This window comes from Schistocerca americana, chromosome 1 (genome assembly GCF_021461395.2).
Source record: "Schistocerca americana isolate TAMUIC-IGC-003095 chromosome 1, iqSchAmer2.1, whole genome shotgun sequence".
NCBI lineage: Eukaryota > Metazoa > Arthropoda > Insecta > Orthoptera > Acrididae > Schistocerca > Schistocerca americana.
In genome coordinates, this window is record NC_060119.1 from 1,137,566,530 (window position 1) to 1,137,593,241 (window position 26,712).

Consider the following 26,712-nt stretch of genomic DNA (forward strand, 5'->3'; position numbering starts at 1 on the left):
CATGTTTGAATACAAACGTCTCCAGTTGCAGCAGGAGACAGGCAGTGACACAGATGTTACTTATGTATGACACTTCCGTAACTACACCTGCGGTTGTTTTGTCACCTGGAGCTGTCGCTGCTGTCTGTCACTTCTGTCGCTTATGTAGGACGCAGCCTAATGGGGAAACATCTGTTTCATTTGCAGCTTATCCACCATGGGGTCCCCACTCCGAACAAGGCACACTCCTTGGTGTACGTAGATAGCTTTCAGCTCCTCAGGCACCAACAGTGCGAGCACTGCGTGGTCAGGGAGCTACTACTGTGCAGATATTTTATGATCCCCACAATGCAATGACTACCGTGTTGGGTTTTGGATGTATCACATTATTTAAGGGAACAGTGCAAAAATGGAACGGCTCGAAGATGCAGCAGGTACCACACTGGGCGACCTTCCCTGCAAGGTTCGCACTTCTCGAGAATTCTGAAAATTGGTGGCAGGTCGCACATCAATGGGGACCTTGTGTTTATTGAATGAAAAGTTTTAGGAAATGTGAGGAGTGGAAATCCATGCCTCCATCATGTACCAGGTCCAAGCAGGATCTGGAAAAAAGAATTGTGGAAATGTAAGCTTGCAGCTCGGAAAGGAACAAATGCTGCAAAGGCTGAGGCCCTGTGGTAGCCAAGCAAGAACACACATATGAGTTGAGTACCCCCTGGAGGACACTCAAGGTGTCCTCATACAGACTACCAAGGTAAGATTTGAGTAATTATAGAAAGCACACAGCCTTTTAACCAATCATTCTTCTCACTCTGCAGTCATGACTGGGACAGGGAGTAACTTTGTTTATATAGCACAGAAGCACTAAGTTGCATTCTGATTTGGTGATCAAATTAAACTGTAGGTCTGCTTATAATATCTCCAAGGCATACTGCCTCCAAAAGGGCACTGCCTTTTCCAGTACTAGTGCTTAAACCAACCTTCATGCTGAGCACAGCTTTTCTTTACATAGTAGTTACATTAGTTTTAAGTTACATCATACTAACGAAGGAAATAATTATTTGGACTTGAAGGACAAATTGTCTATTCAATTCTCCCTTTAATTACCTTTATTTTCTCAGTGAAACGTAATTAAATTAAACAATCTGAAACTGAATATATCTATATACTATTAGCGCATGACGCTGCGAGAGAAAACTGTGCTGTCATGGATTAAGAACTAGTTTGAATATGATAGTTATATCTCTGAACTGAGTTGTTATAGTGAGTGTTGAGCCCAGGTAGATGCCACAAACTGTCAGTCATGAGTTGTCAGTGGGACAGTATGGAGATGGGAGGCAATGTTGCCAATTGCAATCATGTGTAACTGCAATTGTAGGTTCTGTCCCCAAGGCACTGTCTTAACTGATTCGCAGAACTTTTAACAATAGAGAACACTTCTGTGTTAAAAAACTATTCTTTAGGAAGCCAATTTAATCAGGCTGCAATTGGGAACTAAATGATGGTATTTTAGGACTGTAAAAACAGGTATTGCAACTTCAACACATTTAAATATAGATGTACACACTCATTTATACAATTAAATAACATCTCTATTACTCATTTTTTATAATTTAATTACATATTTTTCTTAGATTATGGTACACTAACTGGACTAAGTCAATGATTGTCTAGGGTTGCAACCACTCATATCATGATGAAGTTACTGATTTATGGCACAGATGTGGCTAATCTGCAACTAGTAAAAAGCAATAACTTATTTTACATTAGTGTTCCCGAGGGACTGCACTTTCATACTGGTCTGTTAACTGATCAGAGATTAGATCAAGTTGGCAGTTTTCATGAAAACCCACTCCTGTGCAGTTAAGGAGGCAAGTGATCGAAAAATGTGCAATAACTGGAGACAGTACACCATATGACACCACAACCAGGAGTGTCATTACACCACTTCTGCCTCTTCTATTGGTAATTGGGTGTGCTTTGAACATTAAGTGGTTATTTTCACAGTTGTGCATGTGTGTTTATAGCTTTATTGTCTTGTATGCATCACAGAATGTGGGGGGGAATCAAGTCTTAGAAGAACAATCCAGAACCATGATCTGTGTGTAATTTCTGTGGAAGAGTGGAACAGACAATGCATCCCACGTCATGCTTATGGAATAGTGGTCACAAAATTTCTTCTGTTCATGTAGAGGCAAATTAATTTTCAATAGTGTCATATGAGTGCACTTTAAAACCTATTTTACAAAAATAGGTTATTTTCCATTTCATAAACTGAAGTACAATAATACTCACACCCAACTTGTTACAATGGTTCATTTGAATATATGAAGCACATGCATGGATCATAAAATTGCATTATTTCCCAATAAATAAGCACACTGTCCACAGCAACACAAAATGTCTATACTCTGAGCCAGACATTTTTCAGAGTTATTACACAATAATCAGTTACTACATAGCTTCACATCTGCTGTTTATGTGAATGTATTTGTGAAGGTGTTTTTCGCCAAAATTAGTTCTTTGCAATTTCTTTTCTGCCAAGTTGTTTACACTTAAAGGTCTAGTTTGTACAATTTTATTTCAAATGATCATTTTCATTTCTCTTATTCATTCACTCTATCCTGACAGCAGTTATTTTAATGACAGACAGGGCCTCAATGTAGGCTAATTTTATCACATACGTTCTAATAATTAATCAACACATCTCAGTCACCCCACATGCACAATAAAACATGATTTACACATGTGATAATTTATTCTCTAAAATATCTATTCGGTCTACTTTTAAATGAAGAGTCATTGATTTTCTTTAGTTTTTACTCTTTTTTCAAAAACTGCCTTCTATAAAATGTCAACTGAGATCCAGATAATCAGAATCTATATACTGTTTGTCAGTATGCAGAGAGAAACATTGCTGCAACCCCCCCCCCCCCCCCACCCCACCCCCCCGCATCCCCTCCAGTGTCTCCGTAGCACTGAGCCACCTTCCGACAAGCACACCACTACGACGTAGTCATATTGTACATTGCCTTTACCAACTTCACTGAGCAGAAAGTATCATCATCCAAACACCACCCATCAATATATCTATACCTCCCTTACTTTATACTGCCCACAAAACGCAAGGGCGAGGAGTGTAGTTGTCCACGAAGTTCCATTATAGTAGGCACTTCATTGCAGAGTGAAAGACGCGTTCTGTACAGAGGCTGTTATTTGGAGTTAATAGTGTCCAGTAAGTAAGGCAAAGTAGTCACAAGCACAGAAATTCAAGAAACTTTAATGTTTTTACTAACCTTCATCGATAAGTGCGATGGCACCCAGAACTTTCACTTGCAGCACTTCTCCTCTCTTTGCCACCTGCAAGTGAAAGGAATTGCAAACTGAAGGAAGATGGAAACTGGCCATTCAAAACATTACTTCAGTGTAACTAGTGCATGTAGATATGAACAACTCCTCAAAAGTTATGGAAGTTGGTGCTACATTCTCACATAATGGTATCTACACTCTTTCATAGCAACAAATATGGGTGCTCACACAAGTATAGTCACTGCAGACTTCATCTTCACAGAATGTTTTTAAATTTAACAGAGTTACATTCTGAACATTTCACACTAAGTATCCATTACTAAGTCTGTAAGATACATAATTTAAAACAAAGAAAAATTAAAACTGAAACCTCTGTTACTGGCATGACTAGCACCTTCAACACTAAGCTGTTTAGGTAATCTCGCACATCCACACACACTAAAAATGTTTACAGGATACACTGAGCAGTAGATCAGCACATACAACTAACACAGCAGCCCAACTTTTAGATCCTTGTTCAAGTTCTCACATGCATGCACAAAGATGTTTCAGCTCTTGCTTATGGAACTATATCATTCAGTTAGTCCACACTGAACTGTTCATTCCACTGTATTAGATCAATGAATTTTGAACACATCTAACATTGTTATATTATGGCAGAAATATGCATTAGCTTGTTATTCTACAAGTTCTCTAATTCTATACTTTTGTGTCAATCTGTATTAAATGGAACTTTCTGAAACACTTGCCAATATTTGCAATATGGTCAGTAAGTATTTACTGGAAACAATTCTCTGGTGCACTAGAAAATGACTGCAAACTTCGGTGTAATGAGAATGGAGTACTGACTTCTAAGTACAGTCAAATTGGACATCACAGTTTCATGTAATTCACTCTGCATAGCACTCTTCACTTCACCAATACATACAAGGAATTAAGCTGGAAGTACTATTAATGTACATACTGTATGTGAACATACAAGTTCAGCATCTGGCATAAAGTGAAACCTGAGCAGTTCAATATAGAAACAGCCAAAGCTGCTACTTGCATGCTGGAAATCCAATCCTTTAAAAATGAATGAGAATCACAGAAGGGAAGGATGCAGTCACAATCAGTGGGTACCACAAATTTGCTATGGAATGACATTGCAATACCATGCAGAAAGAATTTAAAGACTGACTACAAAACAGAAAAAAAATTACTGATGAACGATTTATACGGGCTAGATTGTTCTGTACATCAAGAAGCACCTCATGCTGAATTAGCGGGCACATAGTACTCCACGAAACTGGTGGTATTAATAGTAAATTACGGCAAAGAATGCTGGTTAAGCCAAGAGGTGTGCCTGTAATGATTTTTTGATTTAATACCCACTACTGTTGAGTTTCTGAAGGATAGCAGAAATAGCAAGCAGATTGTTAAAAATGGATTGCAGACCTCACTTCAAGTGGACTCGACTGCACACTAATCACAGTAGGGCACTGTAAGGCGAGAAACATCTTATTTTTGATTTTGTGACTATGTATTTAAAAAGCAAAACAAATTAGGGAAGTAGCAACTTCTGACACAAAAACATCAATTTCCTTGAGCTCGCTGGCATTATGGGAAACATGAACTTTGAATAATTCACTGCTGCACTGAAAGAATAATAGGAATAGTTTTCTGAACACCGAGGATACTGCCAGTTTTACAACTGTTTCTGAGCTGTTTTCGAGACAGGTTTGCCCTGTATACATGTTAAGCCAAAACCTTTAGAACACCTGCTTAATAGTTTATTTGTCCATCTTTGGAATGAAAGATCACTGATTCTGTGTATCAGGGATCTGACAGTTTGTTGGTGGGTTTGTGGAGGTAAGCAGCACTGAATATCTACGCACGGGTCATCTAATTTGTGCAAATAACAGACTGCTGATTTGCATATGTTGTGATGGCACCCGAAAGCAACCGGGATGGGTTTCATACGATTCATATCAGGCAGATTTGGTCACTGAAACATCAACATGATCTCACTATAATTCTTCTCAAACCAATGAAGCATGGCTCCAAAATATGGACAATTATACTGCTGAAAGACGACATTGCCATTGGGGAAAACATCAAGCACAAAGGGATGCAGGTAGTTCGCAGATGTCAGTGTGTCTTCGATTAATACCACAGTCCCTTGCAACTGCAAGAGAAAGTCTCCCACAGCATAATACTGCCCCCATTAGCCTGCGTCCATGGAGTGCTGCACGTTTCGAGCTGCTGTTCACCTCGATGATGGCATTTGTTGGTTGATTCAGGGGACAGGACCAAACAGCAAGGTCATTGGTCAATGGCATTTGTTGAGATGACTATCAAACTAGTGTAGAAGAACTCTAAGAGCTGACAAGTTTCCATTTATCAACAGTTGAATCCCAATGGTTGCGTGCACACTGCTATCTTAAATGATTATGTCTTTGGGTCAACATTTGAACATGTAGGTGTGATCGTCTGCGGAGCTTCACGCTCAACAATATACAATGAACAGTATGCTCCTAAACACTTGTGCATGCACCAGCATTGTTCTCTTTCAGACAAGATGTCACAGATCACGATCTACCTCACTTTACAGAGCAGACAAGTCTCATACCCCAAATTTTGCGAAAAGTTGTGGACGTCCAACCATTTAGTTCCTAGGAGTACTTTCACTGTCCTACCTCTTTTCGTAGGTTCTGGATAGTAGTATGTAAACATTTGACCAGCTTTGCCATTTTTGAGATATTTGTTCACGGGCTCTGCATAACAATAGACTGCCCGTTTTCAAAGTCACATATTTCAATGGATTTCCCCATTTGAGCCCATATTTTCACTAAGGTGATCACCCACCTATGCCTTCTCTTACTTTTGTTACCTCATGTGCCCGTAATGCCACCAGGCAGCACCCAACATTGCGATGGGCTGTGGTCATAATGTTTTGGCTTATCAGTGCACGTGCAGATGGAATTGATTGATATGCAACACAGTTCCTGTTTAAAATACAAATTCTTTTATGATAGAAACAGGGAAGAGATTCCTGGTTTCCAAACTAAGGTTACAAATTTGTTGCAATGTCTTTATGTATATGCATGAAAGACTTTCGATTATGGAACTATCACAATTATGTGGCAACTCAAACGACAAAAATCTGTGGAATTGTCTGCACTTGCCCTTATGCTGACCTTTTGTACCAGATGTGAATTTTATTACGTCTTCAGTGCACTAAATTTTTTTGAATAACACTGAAATTTTTTTCAGTCTGATCTACACTGTTACGAAACAGGAAACAAAGCCAAATGCATGGCTCCAGAATGAAAAATTCCCAGCTTGTGACTAAGCCATGTCTCCACAATATTATTTTTTCCAGGAGTGCTAGTTCTGCAAGTTTCGCAGGAGAGCTGTGAAGTTTGGGAGGTAGGAGGCAAGGTACTGATTGAAGTAAACCTGTGAGGACAGGTCGTGAGTCATGCTTGGGTAGCTCAGTCGGTAGAGCACTTGCTTGTGAAACACAAAGGTCCTGAGTTCAAGTCTCAGTCTGGCACAGTTTCAATATTCCAGGAAGTTTCACATGCGTGGCATTTAGTGTTCCTTGCACGACTGCACTGCCACTTAAATGCAGTGCTTTTGCTATTTCCCCCTGTTCCCGCTCAGTGCGACAATAGTGGAGAAAGAGGGGGGGGGGGGGGGGGAGGGATGTGCAGAGGGTGAAAATTCGCACATAAGCAAAAGCATTGCATGCGTGCAGAATTCTTGGCCATCCCTGGTTTAGACCTTGTCAAATATTGATCCAATTACTACTGTGAGGCAGCACCAACAGACAAAGAATTTGATAAAGATTTAATAGTAGTGCTCTTTGACACTGAGAAGGCATGTGATAGTGTGAAAAGCAACATCTGGGACCCTTTAGGAAAGAGGAATTTGAATGCTGACTCTGAAGAATGAAGAAAATATGAGTTGTGTAGAAGTAGGTCAGAAGACAGGCTTGATTAAAAAGGAAAAATGGTCTGAAACAAGGGAGTGTACAATTCCTTCTACTTTCCATCACCATAATGGATGAGATTATGACAAGTGTGACAGTGCAAATAGGAAATGAAAATATGAAAGCAATGATGGTGGTGGTAGTTTTTTTAAGTAATAAAGATGGTGGAAGGTTTCAAGTACTTGGGGAGGGTAATAGAAGACAGCGGAATGGCAGGACAAGGAGGTAAGCTCATGGTTTCTTGCAGAGTGCAGGAAGCCTGATGTGGAGCAAGGAGGTATTGCCAAAACTTAAGCAAATGTTATGTCAACTGTTTTATTCTCCAACCTTCTCTTAAGTTTCCAAAACATGGGCAATGAAGATGACAGGTCAGCAGGATACAGTCTTGCAAGATAAAATTTCATAGAAGTAGAATAGAATTTATCTAGTAAAGAAAGCAGCAGAGAAATAGTGAGAGAAGCCCAGGCAATATAGCATAGAAAAAACAGGATTAAAAAGATATGGGCATGTTAGAAGAATGCAAGTTTTTGGGGTACCAAGACAGGCCCATGAAATGACAATAACAGGCCAGAGACTAGAAGAAGACCGAGAGACAAATGGATCATTGGAGTGACGGAATGTGTGATGAGAGAAGACAGGGGAGATGAGAAACGTGGAATAACAGGGAAAGAGGAGATGCTCATCATTTATGGTTTCCAGCCCCTGGCAATCTGAAAGACAACACAATGACAAAAGTAGGACCAAAGATTTGGTGCACTTTATAGATTAGACCTCTCCTCAAGTCAGAAATTCTGAAATGCTTATCACCCCCACAAGATCTACCAGTTGAAAGTCCCTTCATGGGGAGAGTAGGCTTCAACCTTTATATGGCCAATAAAAGGAATTAACACATCCTAAACCCATCCAGAACTCATCATGAACAAGCAACAGCATATAATGTCTAATAACTATTGGACCACCATGTCTGTCTAATAATTGAAGGGAAAAGTAATGTACAAATTTTACAAATTTTGTAGTAAAAAAATTTGAAAAGTTAATAACACTGTATTATTCGACTTACAAAGAATGAGCAGTGAAAGCTACAAATCATACCTAAATCTTATCATTTGATTACCGGCGTAAGTAGTGCTCTGACAAACATTACTGCACGTGGGCAGCTACAATGACGTAGGAAGCCCATATATTTGTACATATGTAGTATTAAGAGATCTTACATGACATCATAAAACAAATAGGATATTCCAAGAGCATCAGAATTTCTTACACCATACTAAAATGTATAATTTGTCAAAGTGCACATTCATATGTCCAGATTCGCAATGAAATAGGTCCCATCCTGATAAGATTTCAATGCGTTTTCAAGATGCAAATTTTTTTTGGACTACCAGTACTGTATTGTCTCATGTTTGGCTCTTTATTATAGTATAATGCCATACGTGCCAGAAGACAAAAATGTGCACTTTAAATTCAGTGAACAGTTTAAACTAGCCAATAGTGAGGAATAAAACATTTCGTTCCTAATAAATTTACAGTCTCCTGGGAAATATTAGTAAAAGCCACATTTATTTACAAACTGACAAAAAACTCCATTGTACTGCAAGGATATTGTCAAAAATATGGAAACAAAATAAAAATCAGAAAATAAACTCATGACATGTTAGCCTTCTGTAATTATGTGAATGTATTTTTATTCACTTGATAGCTTCCAACCTCAGAAATTGTTTTGTTTGTTTTCACTTGATGTGAGAAGTGTAATAGAAAAATCACTAAACGTAAACATGGCTTACGTGGAGACTAATCCCTTCCCCACCACAACCCAGACTGCTATGTGCATGTGGCATTCTGGCAGCTCGAGCGCAACACAAAATTTTTTCCGGATAGCATCTGGCTGCTTGTTGCTACTGCTGATACAGCTAATAGCCACACTTCAAATAGCCGGAAGCGGGAGAAGGTACACCCATATGCAATTCAACTGCGCAACAGCTCAAAAGAACTTGACATCACACTCGTCGGTAGCAGTTTATTGTTATGAAGTATTCCAGCAGCAGTCTTAACACTTTTAACACATTTTTCTGTTTATCAGTTCTTACCCTTCAAAATGCCAAAAATGTAACTGAACGCTAAACCACTGAAACCTACCTGGAATTCTAAAAATTTGAGGTTTTTCCTAGTTTCCTTCTGGATGAAAAAAATTCTTGGGTTTTTCCCAGATTTCCTGTATGTCCTGCAGCATATACAAACTGTTAAATGTATAGGTGTGTGTGTGTGTGTGTGTGTGTGTGTGTGTGTGTGTGTGTGTGTCATCTCTTCATGGCGAGGGTGAGTAGAAATCATTGTCTTTATAATAATAAAATGGTGTATGGCACTATGTACTAAATACAACTGACAAAATTATTCTCAATGATCGAAAGCATTATGGCAGTTTCAGCCACCTGTTGTGCTTCAAATCTGTGCACTATATGCAAAACTGCTCACACTGAACAGCATTTAATTTAATCCTGTATTAAGGAATAACATAAGGAACATAGTTATTACAGAAAAGATTTTATGATGACATTTCATAGGCTAATGAAGCTAGTCTCCATCTAAGACATCAAAACAAATGAGTGTGTCTACAAAAGGTTTCACGTCATGTCAGTGCAATAGAATCTCTATGAATTTCAAGTGGCATTACGTCAGTGTGAATACAACGTTTCAGAAAGCCTTCTGTCTTGTGGCAATGCTGCTTGTGCTCACACTGCAATTTTATGTGACAAGAAAAGTTGACGTTTTATTGTAACAAGCGTAGGCTTTAAAATCCAAAAGTTAAATTAAAAAAACACACTGGTAGTGGGTCAACAGTCAAACTATCGCAAATCTGTAATTTTTCACAGCACTCTACAAGCTTAGCAATGAAAGCTCAACATAAATGACATATCTATGCTGATTTGCTTCTTTATGTTTGAACATTTACTTCACATTCCAATATACCACACCACTTATCATGAATGCTGAAGCATGCATGGGGCTGTGAATGTTCATTATGGTTCTGCTGTCCCGAACTTTGGTCTCTTTAGCACTGAGGCTATGAAGAGCCACAGTCTTACCTACAAAAATTTAATGCTAAACACAAAAAAATGTGATACATAAATTACATTGTATGTGACTATGAAGAGCTGAAACAGTATTCTAATGGGACAACCTATATTTAAGTTTAATCTCTGGTTTAAAAATTAATAGTGATGCTGAACATAGGAAATATAGTTACTGAAACATTAAAAATTGTCTGCAATGTATCCAAGCACTACACAGCAGTTACTCACCCTATAACCTATTTCTAGAACATCTATTGGGTCATTATCTCCTTTACAGCCAGTAGATTCATCTAGGACTTCTGGATTTTCCCATGTCTGAAAACAAAAATCAGAAGGTGTAATAACACAACGTTCCACATGTCAGAGTAGCAATATAGATTATTATTATTGTAGTTTGTCATTTACTTCACATTTTGGGATTAATTTATGAGAAACAAAAAACTGAGAATTTAAAGTGCAAAAATTGCTATTCATGACAGATGCATTCACATAATTTTCCTGTGTGTGTGTGTGTGTGTGTGTGTGTGTGTGTGTGTGTGTGTGTGTGTGAACTGATTTAGAAGGCTATTTTTAAATTTCATTTAATTGCTAACTGAGAAACCCGGCATTACACAGGTATTTATTTAGAGTTGTGGTCGAGACTTGGTAAGCGTGGATTTTATTTTTGACTCAAAGCTTCTTTGTATACAACATTTCACGCAGCACAATTGAGGACATGAACGAAGAGCTAGTCTGCTTCACAAACATGGGGGAGACCTATTTAAAGCTGGCTGTGCAAAAAGTAACTGACACTAAGGTTCACATCCACAACATGCAGCCTGGTGCTTTATTTATCCTCATGAATTTAAGTTTACCAGGTATTGTACATGTTTAAAGTGAAATAATGAATTGTTAGAAAGAAACAGGACTTTTACTGTAAAATATTAATACCTGGGCCACTTCCTTTCAAAATTTCCAATTCTATGATGTTATGTTGGAAAGATAAGGCTCTGCGAGTGAAGAATTCTGATGAGCGGGATAATGCATGACACTCTTGATAAGATTTATGTCATTCCTTACGTTCAGACAGTGTTTCCAAAATGTTACTTGAAGCCTGACTTTTCTCAATTCACAGTAAGTCTCACCTCAATATCTTCACTGGATTAATCAGAGGGCAACATCTTCAGTATTTTTTTCTATGCTGGTGGATTCAGAAAGACTACTATTTTCTAGGCATTTTTATTCATAAACAAAACGAAATCAAAATGTAATGAATAGCTACCAAATCACAAAGCTAACTTAATAAATTCTTTTTCCTAGCAAAGAATATAAATAAATAATCAAAGGAACCAAGGCAATGTCAAGTTTTTACAATAAAGCAAAAATAAGTAAAGCCGTGTGTCCTAGTCAAGTAAATTCATTGCTAGTTTGTATTTATAAAGTTAAGATTGTGGCACTTATTTCTGCCACTGACATCAACTTCTGAAAATACATCTGACACTGAGTTAATTTCTTAACATTGCCATCCATTGGTCCTCTGGTGTATTATGCCTTTATGATTAAACATCCGAGCTACTAAGCTGAGGAAAGAATTTCCAGTGAAACTTGAAGTTATATTTTTTCCCATGATCCTATTCTGATGAAAAAGCCTGCACATTACCCCAAGCACCACTAACAACCTGTAAAAACCCCAAGCTACACTAACAACCTGTAAAAACCCTATGAAGATTTGTCTAGTAGTTTTGGAGATTAGCTCATTCGGACAGATAACGGTTTTACAGTTTTATTAGGATACATGACCATTAGCAAACTTCCACATGTAATGAGCTGCCACTTAAGAATTAAGAACTATCAACAATGCCCTATCTACTAGTTTCTGAGAAAGTTGCAAACCAGTGGGGAATGTGAAACTACTGATTTCCAAATACCTCACATGAGGATGTCAAACAATGGGAAATCCAGCACAGAAGCTACTCACCATATAGCAGAGATGCTGAGTCGCAGATAGGCACAACAAAACAACTCTCCCAATTGTAGCTTTCAGCCGTTAAGGCCCTAGTGAAGAGGCAAGGTCTTAATGGCCGAAATCTATAATTGTGAGTCTTTTTGTTGTGCCTATCTGTGACTCAGCATCTCCACTGTATGATGAGTGGCAACTTTCCTTCTCACAAAATTGTCACATGGGGATGTCTGACAACTGCCGATATTTCAAAAGGTGCACAGCCTGTCATTCTCAAGGTGTGCATGCACAGAATCGAGCAAAAACTTCAATCTTGTGTGACATTCATGCTCAATATACCAGGCCTTCACAGTCCTCATGGTCTGATGAATACAACATGCAATAACTCCGAGGGATACGATGGACATCCACCTCACGCAAACCAAGGTATTCCTGTACAATCCTAAAAGGTCCCTAAACTTTGATAATGATTGAAAAGCACATTTTTTTATAAAATTTTCACAGAATATGGCCATTCTAGTTGCAAATAAAACCTGCTTACGATAAAGTACCACAAACTCTGGTGCCCATTATCACTCATGATTCATGGTTGGCCAATAATGTACATCTCTTCTATCTTTTATAACAACCATTCTAAGGAAAAACGGTCTAACTCTGCTGACAATTTCTAGGTCTGAGATGATGTGGGCCCTCTGTATCATGGTTCGGAATACCCATCCATGCTGAGCTGGATGGTGACAACCACCAGCCTGTAGATACAAATCAGTATGCATTGGCTTCCTATGAATGGCATGTTTCCTTGTACCACCAACCTTCCCACTAGCAAACACATGGAGGATGGTAAGGCAGCCACCCTGTAGCATTTTCATCATGAAAACTAACATTCAAGTGGATTTAATTCCAATGTTCTAAAAAGCGACCTAATTTTCACCTTCATGATGCCACATAATAACAGTATCGAAGAAGAAGAAAGAAAACAATAGCAGCAAGGTGTTTTGCTGTGCACTAAGTCAGAGCATCAAGGTTACTGGAAACAGGACCAAGAGTGGAGCCCTTCTGCCTCTTCTGGAGGCCTTATGTAGTGGGGGGTCAGCACAAATTAAGACTTGATAGTGAAAATGATAGGGTGTGCACCTGTTGAAATATTGGTAGTGAGGCTGTGCTTGTGCCGCCAGTCTTAACCATCCCAAAAACAATTTTTACAAATTCTAGCAAGTCAACACTTTGCAGCATGAGCTGCTATGGCCATCCACTGCTATTTTTGTGTATTTCTTCTTTGTTCATCCCGTACTATATTACTCCAGTCACAATGTGCATTCTCAGTATTATCAATTCTGTCCTCTTTAAAACTTTATTACTATGTATCACCTAATCTTTCCTCATCACCTCTTCACCATTTAACCATAAATTTCTCAACATTTCCCTGCCTTTCATCCATTTCCATTTGCAACTCATGATTCTGTTCAGGTTTTAGTTAAATTTTTTGTTTTCAGAAGGTGCAAGTACTCATTACAAATACTTTTAGCAAAGAATGTCCTCTTAATTAGATTTAAGTTCTGGTAAAACCAGTGTCAAATTCTTTGTTTCACAAGTAAGGAATGAGTAATGGGTCATCACAACTGTCATTGGAGATTAAGCAATAGCTCAGATTTCAGAAGAAATTTGGGAGGGCACAACTTACAACTTCGCTATCTGGGGGGTCTTTGCAGTATTCGCCTTAGTTGGTTTAGATAACCTATATAACGTATGATAGCCAGACTGGAGTTTGATCTCTCTAACGAAACAGAGCCTTAAGCTGAACACTATCATCCCACTCTGCTGTCTCATAAGACATCAAAAATTAGCAAATTAAACATTTTCCTACGTAAGATCATATTTATTTGAAGGAAAGTATTACATCAACTGAAAAATTATTTATTACATGCCACGACTGACAATATGTGAAGTGAACAAACTTTCAAGGTGACGCTCAATATGATAAGTTTTCCTTTTATAATTTACGAATGATTATTTCATATTTTGATACTGTTGTCATTAGAGATGAGAGAGCAATAGGTAGTGATGACATTCTGGAAGCACGCCTAAAAATGGTAGTGTGTTCAGTGTGATGTATTGAAAGGGCTTAGATCAAGATGGCCAGGAAAATGATTTGAACCACAGGTATCTCACACTAAATCCAGATTTAACTACTGCAGGACATAACTATGTTTGAAGTTCCATTACGAGGCACTGATCACTGTGTTCATAATTAAACATTTTCAGATCAACTTCCCATTTATTTCTAACATGGAAAGAAGTCTGTAATCAAGAAGAAACTTGCCAGTTTGGAAGAAAGAAGAACAGCAGCACTACACACATCTCAGTATTACAGCAATTATTTTGTGAACAGAGATCTTTATTTTGTGATACAGACATAACTTCATTTTGACTGTTGCTGATAGTTTTCTTATTATTGGTAAAAACTTTATGTTTATGATGTAGTCATTCTTCTATTGAATTTCCTAAAACAGCCCCATTCTGTGAAGTTTTCCCTTGATGGACAACATGTGACTAGCTTTTTCCCAGTCTTCAGAGGTGACTATTGCTACAAGTTTTTTTGATGAGAGATTCCTGCAGAGTTTCCAGAATGAATTTTCACTCCATGGCAGGTACGCATTGCTCTGAAACTTCCTGGCAGATTAAAGCTGTGTGCCAGACTGTGACTCCAACCTGGAACTTTTGTCTTTCCCAAGCAAATGCTCTACTGACAGCTATCCAAACACGACTCTCAAATCATCCTCTTGTCACTGTAGTAACCTTTTTCCCAAGAGTAGTAGTATTGCAAGGTATGCAGGAGAACTGTGAAGTTTGGAAGGTACAAGATGAGGTACTGGCACAAATAATGGTGTGAGGGTGGGTTTCGAGTTGTCCTTGGATAGCTCAGTATGTGCCTGCATAAGATAACGGTCCCAGGTTTGAGTCTAGGACTGGCGTGGAGTTTCAACCGGCCAAGAAGTTTGCATGCACAATAATATTTTTATTATTGTAACAACAGAACCTTTTATTTTGAGCAATATTCTGTTGTGTTGAAATGGTTGTGGTAAGGTGACAATCTAATGAATATGCCTATATGGTTTTGCCAGCTCTTCTTTTTCGCACTTGGTTAAGCATGGTTTATGGTGGGATCCTAGTTCTAGGAGCTAAGTTTTTAAATTCATCACTTACTTGGACATTACGACACTAATGATCTCCTGTTGATAGTGTAGGCATGTAACGCCCAAACCATTTTTGTTAGGCGACCCAGTACGTCAATCCCCTGGTCAAGATAATGAAGGCAAACTTTTCCACTGAACAACATTTGAGGAAATTGCTTTTGATGCTGTTCTGTATCACACAATACACAACAGTTGTTACAGATAAAATACTGACCCTGGAACTCTAATAAATGGGAACAAGATCTCAGCGCACAACAGTGCCACAGGACAGCAAGCTGCATGATGCAAAGAGCAAATGGTTACTGCTGTTGTGGGAGTGAAGGTCTGGTAATTGCAGATGGCTGCTGCAGCCTCTAGTCCAAGCTGTTCCCCTTTGTGCACCTCACCTCATTACTTTCTCCATTGCTGTCAACAACTCTTTTTCAACAGCCTATATGATGTGAATATTTATGAATTATCAAACTGAGTACCGGAGCAGAAAGTTATTATACTGTCCTCAAAATAAATTACTGCTCAACTGCAACAGTTTTTTGCACACAGTACAAAAATCAAATACAAATTTTACTCAGCTCAACCCCAACAAGGACTGGAAGGTTGGAATAAGAAAATAACTCATTTAGTGAGAAATTATTACAAAAATGTAATTGTGGACTTAAGTACTCACAAGGGTAACTCCCCATTGTAACACCTCAGGTTTAGGGCAAGATGTCCCAGTGGGAAGCCCATAAAAATGGAACACTCATCAAGCATGAAAACAGGTAGGTGAGCTGAAATATGTGAAAAAAGAAGCAAAATATAAACAGGGAATGGTCCAAGCTCAAAATGTGCAACAGAGGAAATCTGAACAGCCAAGGCATTGTGGTCACTTTGTTGGACTGCGAAGGAAATCTGTTCGTATCTGCCTTTTACTCTTTTCTCAAAATTATGAGCTGTCCATCATTGACGTGTGAGTTCACTGTATTCAAATTTGTGTGTGTACGCTGTGGTGCAACATCTCTTTGCAACAGTGAGATTTAAGGAAGGGACCACGAGCTGTACTTACCTCCATTTGTTCCACACAAGTAACACTTGAGTTTTGCATTCTGTTTTGGAGGTTTTGACTAATTCCTTTGTTGTAACATAGTTTACACCTGTTTATTTGATGTTTTCATTTCTGCGGAAGAGGTATGCTGCTTCTTGCCTGCTCTCACTATTCAATACATTTACTTGCAATGGTAACATATTCTTACTACATGACATTTTATACCGAATGTACAGTACGACATTTCCAAGACAATAGGAGCAGAACAGTCCCATCAATGACTGCACCGACAGTTCATAAAATAGTGACAAAAAACTTGGGCATGAGGGACATTGAACCCAGACTCCCACTCTGAAGTCCAACACCGTGACCATACAACGACACCATTATTCTTGCAATGTGGTCGATGTTGCAGATCTTGAGCTTCGACCGTTCACTGTTTATATTTTGCTTCTTTTATCATGTTTCAGTACATCTGCCAGTTTTCATGCTTGATGCGTGTTCAGTTTTTGCCAGACTATTCAATGGGCCATTTTACAACTAAATTTGGGGGGGGGGGGGGGTGCAATGGGGTGTTTCCCTGGTCAGAAACACAGTGTACTGAATCTCAGTGGATGTGCAAATTTCAGACCATAAGCAGTTGAAACTACTTATTGAGCTGGAGAGATTCTGGTCACTTTCCAGCTAATTCAGGTTTCTGTGGTCTCTGAATAACACCAGCAAATTCTGACAGCACTGGTATCTTTAACAATGCTACAGTTAAATCATTCATCTGAGCTGCATCCATATTCTGGTGATAGAGGTACATTTCATTTAAATGCAATATAATGAAATTAACATTATGGCCTATGAAATTAGTGTATTGCAGAGACCGTGTAAATCATAACGCAGAAGGTGTAAGTGCATGTACAGAGTCTGCAGCTTATGCTAGTGTTTTCTGCTGTTGGCATAGGTTGTGAGATGTGAATAACTGAAGGCATGAGTCCGATGTGGGCAGCGAATCACACTGTTTGTAATTTCTCACGATTAGTACATAAAGTTATCTGGTATTTTGTATCACTTGCAACAATCTAAACTAAATCACAGCTCTGAAGAGCTTGAAGTATTTAGAAAGAACAGCCAAATATTTGTGGTAACATTATATGACTGGGTGAGTAAATGGCTAGCATATACTACTACCTGATTGGCCCTAACCAACAAAATGCCAATAGCTGCATGCAATGAACGAGATGTGAACACTATAAATGCACTTTAGCCACCCCAAACGTTCAGTTGCCATGAAGATTCTCAGCAATGGAATAGGAGTAGATGCCCAACAAATTAATTCAGTACCACACAGAAAAATAAAGTTTTACTTTATAATCCAGTACAGCATTTTAAACAGATTCCCTTTATTTAGAACTAGTCATGCAAGAGAGCAAATGGACTTCAAACTGACCATCAGCTTTGACCAGTAACAATAGATTATGGCAGCATGTATAAAGTTATGGCAATTTAATCATTCACAGTCAACTGACCTACGACATAAGATCCTTTGTTACGACTACTGAATGGCCTTAAAGCAGCAATTCAGAAACAGCATACTAAGGTTACATATGTCTTACTGATATTTGCAACTATGGTGTCACTGAAAGTAGATGGCCAGTTTCAGTACCACCTCATTATTGTGTGTAGCTTCTTTGTGTGTTAAGGCATGAATGGAAGAATTACCTGTGGAAGTGCACCATAATTCCATATATAACCATGGTGGGGGAAACAGTTCGCCACATATCTGAGTTTTCCTTTCTTTACATCTTGCTTAATAGGGTTCAGAACTTCCTTCAGATTGATCTACAAAAATAAGAATTTTGTTTATACATTCGAATCTTGTCAGTCACAAATTAGAGAATTGTGTGTATTTGAAACTACTAGCAAAATGGTTCTGAGTACTACGTGACTTAACTTCTGAGGTCATCAGTCGCCTAGAACTTAGAACTAATTAAACCTAACTAACCTAAGGACATCACATACATCCATGCCCGAGGCAGGATTCAAACCTGCGACCGCAGCGGTCGCTCGGTTCCAGAGTGTAGTGCCTAGAACTGCACGGCCACTCCAGCCGGCAAACTACTAGCAAGTAACATGTTTAAGAACTTATTAGCCTTAATTACAGCCCATCAATGCCACTGTTAAACTGTTTTATGATTAAATGGCTGTCTAATTTATTAGTTTACATATTACAAGTATTTAAAGGAGAGCGAAGCTATTCTGAGGTGCATAAATGAACTTCACAAACACCAACGAAATTAGGTACATTTTGACAAGCCTCTGGATAGAGAGTTAACATTTTGTGTCCTTCCAACTCTGCTCGAGTTTTACTCTACGATTACATTTGAAATTTTAACAAAAACTTAACCAAGGATTAGCACTATATTTTGCAAACATGTATCCACACGGTATAGCTGCTGTATTAAAGTCACTCTTTAGTTAGATATACATGTAACTTGGCACAGAAAAAATTACCTCCATTTTCGCGTTTGTCCACCTCGGAACTTCCACAACCATGTTGAATATTTTGTTACCGGCATCGGCATAAAGAGGAATGTCATGCAACGGAGAAATAGGGCCTTTCTCATTTTCTGTAAAACAATTTACAACTTTAGTATAGCATTACGGTTTTTATAGTTCACTACATTACACTAATAACAGTCACATCAGTGCACCAGAATTTAATATATCAAAACGGCAATAGAGCCATGTACACGCCTTCATTGTGTTAGGTGGTGGTTGTTGGTATGTTTAAGGGGGACTAAACAGCGAAGGTCATCAGTCCCCCTTCATTGTCTTACTAAATATTACTAGTAAGTCGATATTTTCAGAGCAGAACTTTACGAGCTCTGTCAAGTCATGTCCTTCATCTGAGTACATATGGCCTTGAACTATATATTTTATCAGAATGTACATATTGGTCTACTTGTCACGACCGGGTTCCATATGATAACACTTATCCCGTATGACCAAGCAACGTTAATACTTACTGAAATATATCCTATATTCCAAGCTGTTTGGAGCTCCTCGTTCTACTGTAGAATACATTTTTCTTCTCAACGAATTTACAAGTACACCAGCCGCAGCACCACCTGCGGACAAATGAACACACCGCTGTTTAACACAGTCCGCTAACACGTGCGTAACAGTTCTGAGCATCCTGCCATCTAGTGGCACTATCTTGCTTCACAAGGTCGACCGACAGCTGCAACATCGACAGACCAATGGGAATTGATTCCTTATCTTCTTGTCAGTAGTTGCATACAATTTAGCATCTCAAATTGATCTGTTGAACCTGATTACTAGAGTTAGAAACAAACGATATTACATCACAACAGGTTTACCCACGAGAAAACGAGTGTTATCCTTAATGTGACGTGTATCTTTTCCGAGAAGTATAGTTGCGACTGATGCTGCATGAAAGGCGTCTCACTCAAATATCATTACAGTCTTTGTTTTTCTGTTCTACTCCTTCCGGCAGCTTATTTAATTCTTTAAAGTAATGTAAGCATCCTACGACGGCCTTAATTTTTAATGCAGTATTTTACTTCCACCACTCTGAGCATTCGGAATCCAATCGTGACGCTCTGTAACTCACGACGGAACATGCAGGAGAGTTTTTGAATCAACATCAGGGTACCACATGGAACTGTTAAAAAGCAGTGACGACGCGGAATTCCATTGAGCCATTGCTGACGCCTCTCATAGTTTCTAGTTCGGCTTAGAGAATATTATCGCGGAAAACTTCCATTCCCTGCAGGTAAATCTAAAGTTCATTTAACTGTGATTTTTACTATGATAACGGGAATTTAATGGACTCACAATTGTTGTTACGTGGTCCACAAACTGTCACTGTGATTGTCAAATGAATTTAATTATTATTCACGTAACGTAATGGGATTTTGTATGTTTCAATGGCCCTATTAAAAATAATAACAATTATGTGTAAATTTACGCCAGTTTACATTTCTGCGGCTTAAATGAAAACGGAAGTCATTCTTTTTGCACACTAATATTGTAAGTACACACACTGTTTCATTATATCTGCGTACTTAGATAGCGATAATTCTTCAAGTAAACAAGTATTGTTTAAGTGTTAATATAGTACAGTAATTATTTATATCCTTCACGCTCTCGTGTACAGATGTTGACCATGCTAAACGTAATCAGCGAGAAAACTCTTGCAAGTCTACTAGAAAAAAGATCTTATGTCATTATAAATGACTTGACCAAACAAATTGTAAAACATTTTCTCTCAACAATACCTAGTTTTACTAAAATCGGCTAGATCTCACCGGAAAGCACGGCTCCTTGTCACACTTACAAAATCCGGAAGACGGAACGGTGTCAGAGAATAGCAGTGCTATCAGTGAGATAAAATTGTTGCAGCGATAAAATCTTCGTGATGACCCAGTACGTAAATGGCACTCTGGTCAATGTCATTCTTATCGTCGTCTGGATCGTACTTAACTATCACCCAGTAAGCTATGTGACACTGGTGCGTGAACTTTTCTCTTTTTGCGATTTTTAGGCAGAGATCTAAATCTTGTTCCTCTCTTGATACTCGTTTGAGAATAATCAATATATTGCCACATTAATAAAACGTTAACCAAGTGGACAACCTACAGTGAAACGGAGATCATAGCTGCAGGAGCAGACAGATGGGTTTATAATTTACGTACCGTGAGGAATTTTCACATAATATGGTCACATATGAGTATTTTGATAAACGTAAATGGAAGGTGTGCAGACCCGATCACTCACTGGACTCGGACACAATAGTAAAAATATCCACGAGTATTCTCCTAGTGCATTTACACCGATCAGTGAGAACGTTATGACTACCTACGTGTAATAGCCGGTATGTCCACCTTTGGCACGAATAACAGCGGCGACGCGTCGGGTCTTGGTAGGTCGTTCGAAGGAGCTTGCACCACATCTGCACACACAAGTCACTTAATTCCCGTAAATTCCGGGAAGGGGGCCGACGAGCTCTGACGCCACGTTCAATCACATCCCAGATGTGTTCGATCGCGTTCAGATCTGGCGAGTTGGAGGGCAAGCTCATCAACTGTAACTCACCGATGTGTTCGTCAAACCACTCCATCACACTCATGGCCTTGTGACATGGCGCATTATCTTGGTGAAAAATGTCGCAGCCACGGGACACGCGATCGTCATGAAGGGATGTACGTAGTCTTCAACCAGAGTGCGCCATGCCGCCTTGCACGATCTCTATTGGACCCGCGAATACACACGTGAATGTTTGCCAGAGCATAAATATAGCCGCTGCCAGCTTGTCACCGTCCTACGGTACAGATGTCAAGCTGTTCCCTGGAAGACGACGGATTCGCGCCCTCCCATGGAAATGATGAAGACAGTATCGGGATTCATCTGACCGCGCAACGCTCTGACACTGTGCCAACGTTCAGTGCCGATGGTCACGTGCCCATTTCAGTCGGAGTTGCCAATGTCATCGTGATAACATTGGCACATGCATAGGTCGTTGACTGCGGAGACCCATCGTTAGGAGTGTTCCGCGCTCTGTGTGTTCGGACACACTTGTACTATGTTGTTGTTGCTGTGGTCTTCAGTTCTGAGACTGATTTGATGCAGCTCTCCATGCTACTCTATCCTGTGCAAGCTTCTTCATCTCCCAGTACCTACTGCAACCTACATCCTTCTGAATCTGCTTAGTGTATTCATCTCTTGGTCTCCCTCTACGATTTTTACCCTCCACGCTGCCCTCCAATACTAAATTGGTGATCCCTTGATGCCTCAACACATGTCTTACCAACCGATCCCGTCTTCTCGTCAAGTTGTGCCACAAACTTCTCTTCTCCCCAATCCTATTCAATACTTCCTCATTAGTAATGTGAACTACCCATCTAATCTTCAGCATTCTTCTGTATCACCACATTTCAAAAGCTTCTATTCTCTTCTTGTCCAAACTATTTATCGTCCATGTTTCACTTCCATACATGGCTACACTCCATACAAATACTTTCAGAAATGACTTCCTGACACTTAAATCTATACTCGATGTTAACAAATTTCTCTTCTTCAGAAACGCTTTCCTTGCCATTGCCAGTCTACATTCTATATCCTCTCTACTTCGACCATCATCAGTTATTTTGCTCCCCAAATAGCGAAATTCCTTTACTACTTTAGGTGTCTCATTTCCTAATCTAATCCCCTCAGCATCACCCGACTTAATTGACTACATTCCATTATCCTCGTTTTGCTTTTGTTGATGTTCATCTTATACCCTCCTTTCAAGACACTATCCATTCCATTCAACTGCTCTTCCAAGTCCTTTGCTGTCTCTGACAGAATTACAATGTCACCGGCGAACCTCGAAGTTTTTATTTCTTCTCCATGGATTTTAATACCTACTCCGAGTTTTTCTTTTGTTTCCTTTACCGCTTGCTCAATATTCAGATTGAATAACATCGGGGAGAGACTACAACCCTGTCTCACTCCCTTCCCAACCACTGCTTCCCTTTCATGTCCCTCGACTCTTATAACTGCCATCTGGTTTCTGTACAAATTGCAAATAGCCTTTCGCTCCCTGTATTTTACCCCTGCCACGTTCAGAATTTGAAAGAGCGTATTCCAGTCCACTTAGAGAAAGATTTTGACAGTGTTGACTGGAATACGAATACACTTGTACTATATCCAGCATTAATGTCTGATGTTAGTTGCACCACAGTTCGCCGCCTGTCCTGTTTTACCAGTCTGCCCAAACTACGACGTCCGATGACCGTAATGAGGGGTGGCCGTCCAGTCTGACGACGTCTGGACGTGGTTTGACCTTGGTTTCGCCACGTATTGAAGACACTCACCACGACACTCCTCGATCACAGACAGGTCGTGAAGTTTCCGAAATACTCGTGCCGAGCCTCCGGGCCATTACAATCTGCTCCCCGTCAAACTCAGGGAGATCGCGCGCCTTGCTCATTCTACACAAGGACAGCACGCTCACTGATAGTACATGCATGTGCGTGTGTCTGACTTGCAGTCATTCTTCGCCAAGTGAGTACTGCTCGTCAATGCAGGAAACTTCTCTTGTTGGACTGACAGAACAGGGACAGACGAGATTTGAAGAATGGATGCCCAATTCGACACGAGATCACGTAGTCTTGCGAGAGTGTCACTAAAATCGTCAACAACTATGTTACAGACATTTCAAGGTAAGGTATTGTACATCAGAAGGGCTTACTCTTAAAGCCAAGAAACCTGTTACTTCCTTCCACAGACACATCGGAAATCAGAAGGAGAGTTAGTGATAAACTTCCGGAGCTCGTCACGTTGTATAAATATTCAGTGGTAATATTAAGAAGCAGTATGCATTGGAACGAACAACGAAAATAAGTAGTAGGAGAGGAGAAGTGTTCTTGGAAGTGTTCTGCAGCAGTGGCATGATCCTTGTAACGAAATCGCTAGTGCACGCAGTTCTAGAGCACTATTCTAGCGGTTGAAACTTTTCCAATTAGGCGTGGTAGCATACGTCGGACGAATTTAGTTTATATCTCGAGTAGGTACGACAAGAATAAGATTAGGGCTTGCACGATAGATACCCGCGCTATGGTTGCCAGGTCCAAAAGTAGAAAAGCCGAACTTGGCGTTGTATTTAGCGGGACATTTTATCCTAAAAGCCAGACTTCCTGTTTCGAATGGAAATAAAATCAATTAGGTATGTTCAGTCATTTATTATTAATCAATTACAGTCAGTTTCTTGTGAGGTCAAGCTTAAATGTGCTTAAACGAAAAAAAAATACAGTCAATAAACAGCCTTAGAATTTGGCAGTTTTGATAGTAAATTAGTCTTCCTAATTGCTCAGTCTTCTTCCTAGGGAAGCCTTACGTCAGAATAAACCAAAAGTTCCTCGTTAAACAAAATTTAAAAAATGATCTTTCTTCTGGGCTGTAAAATGAAAAGATACTCAATAACTATGGTAATTTGAGTCATATTTACAAAGAAATAACAGTAATCTATAGTTGAATATTAATATTTTTCATTGAACCGACTTTATCAAGTACATAACTTTTCTTGGGAATCATTTCGCGAAATTGTTGACGGAATAATTTTAAGTTACGCACAATGAAGGTCATTGGTTTTGACTGGACCTTAGTTGTGCGTTCTCTACCTAAAAAGCCTTAAAAAACCTCGACAGGCCGGACTTGTACACGAGCCGCTGAGTACCAAAGAAATCTAAGTAAAAAAATTTTAGTTTTTTAATTGTACGACTCAGTTTACTCACAATGCACGGAAATCTGTTGAGGAGAAGTGTTGTAACGATAACTCCTATTGGAGCCTCCTGAGAGCTCCAAAGGCATTCTTCCTCTCACGCCAGAGTGAAGTGCGTTCGTGGGGACTGTGGTATAAGTGAAGCGGCAAGACCACGTGGTCTTGTTGTTCTGTGTTGTTTTACTTGATTACTTATGGTCTAAAATCAAAAAGGCACTGTAACAGTGCTAGTAAGTATTAGCATTGTTTTCTTTCTTTAGATTGGTGATATCCAGATGTTATTAAAACAGAAATTGTCTTTAAAAGGGAAGTTTGCACTCCATGTTGAAGTCTAGGTTAAAGCCTTGACAAATCAAGCAGTGATGTCTCACATTGAATACATAAACCATAAAATTCATCCGTCTCAACAATGCTGTGCGACCTGTAACCGAGGCAAAAAGGAAAGCCGTGATGACATTTCTCTCGTACATCCCTCCGGTGAACCGCGTTTTCTTCAACCAACTGACAACTACAAGTTTTCTTCAGGAATCTGGACCTGGACATGTTGACCCTTTGGCAGAGGACGATCATGTGGACGGTGAAACCGAGTAAACAGACATGCAGCCGGCCGCAGTGGCCGAGCGGTACTTGGCGCTTCAGTCTGGAACCACGCGACTGCTACGGTGGCAGGTTCGAATCCTGCCTCGGGTATGCATGTGTGTGATGTCATTAGGTTAGTTAGGTTTAAGTAGTTCTAAGTTCTAGGCGACTGATGACCTCAGAAGTTAATTCCCACAGTGCTCAGAACCATTTGAATTTTGAAAACAGACATGCTCTATTATAAAACCACTTGAAATACCAGCATGGCAAAAATTACCTTTTAAGAAATTTCGACATTTAGAAACAACAATTTATTTACGATCCATAGATGAACGCACTGCTGAACTGTTAGTCGGACTCAGTAGGTAGCATCCTAGGATTCAAAAAAATGGCTCTGAGCACTATGGGACTCAACTGCTGAGGTCATTAGTCCCCTAGAACTTAGAACTAGTTAAACCTAACTAACCTAAGGACATCACAAACATCCATGCCCGAGGCAGGATTCGAACCTGCGACCGTAGCGGTCTTGCGGTTCCAGACTGCAGCGCCTTTAACCGCACGGCCACATCGGCCGGCCATCCTAGGATTAACAAATGTGTGTGTGTGTGTGTGTGTGTGTGTGTGTGTGTGTGTGTGTGTGTGTGTGTGTGTGTGAATTCCTAAGGGACCAAACTGCTGAGGTCATCGGTCCCTAGACTTACACACTACTTAAACTAACTTATGCTAAGAACAACACACACACATGCCCAAGGGAGGACTCGAACCTCCGGCGGGAGGGGCCGCGCATTCCGTGACATGACACCTCAAACCGCACGTCCACTCCGCGCGGCTAGGATTAACAACAATAATGCAATTCTAGAATGAAATTTTCACTCTGCAGCGGAGTGTGCACTGATATGAAAGTTGCTGGCAGATTATAACTGTGCTCAGGACTGAGAATCGAACTCGGGACCTTTGCCTTTCGCGGGCAAGAGCTCTGCCTTATGAGCTACCCAAGCACGACTCACGAGTAGTGCTCACAGCTTTAATTCCGCGAGTACCTCGTGTGCTACCTTCCAAACTTCACAGAAGCTCTCCTACCGACCTTGCGGAATTAGCACTTCTGGAAGAAACGATATAGTGGAGACATGGCTTGGCCACAACCTGGGGAATGTTTCCAGAATGAAATAGCAGTCCTAGAAGAAGACTTGATATAGCGGAGACATGGCTTAGCGACAGGCTGGGGGATGTTTCCAGAATGAAATTTTCGCTCTGCAGCGGAGTGTGCGCTGATATGAAACTTCCTGGCGGATTAAAACTGTGTGCCGGGCCGATGCAATTATTTTAACTCAGTTTGTGAGAGAAAAGTGCGTAACGGGGGAAA

The 26,712-nt window shown here is 39.8% G+C and overlaps 1 protein-coding gene across 2 annotated transcripts in view; it reads right to left on the reverse strand.

The window, feature by feature from the left end:
- The window catches only part of LOC124619227 (inorganic pyrophosphatase), a 130,312-nt gene that overhangs the window by 50,409 nt on the left and 53,191 nt on the right, over positions 1–26,712 (reverse strand). The window contains exons 2-6 of one of the 2 annotated variants that reach the window (XM_047145476.1): positions 19,510–19,611; positions 18,995–19,110; positions 18,203–18,322; positions 10,567–10,653; positions 3,276–3,339 (exon numbers count right to left, since the gene is read on the reverse strand). In XM_047145476.1, the coding sequence (XP_047001432.1) occupies positions 3,276–3,339; positions 10,567–10,653; positions 18,203–18,322; positions 18,995–19,110; positions 19,510–19,567 (445 nt within the window). In that variant the 5' untranslated portion in view covers positions 19,568–19,611. Of the gene's footprint in view, positions 1–3,275; positions 3,340–10,566; positions 10,654–18,202; positions 18,323–18,994; positions 19,111–19,509; positions 19,697–26,712 lie in introns of those variants that run through there. The other variant, XM_047145468.1, reaches the window with a different exon arrangement.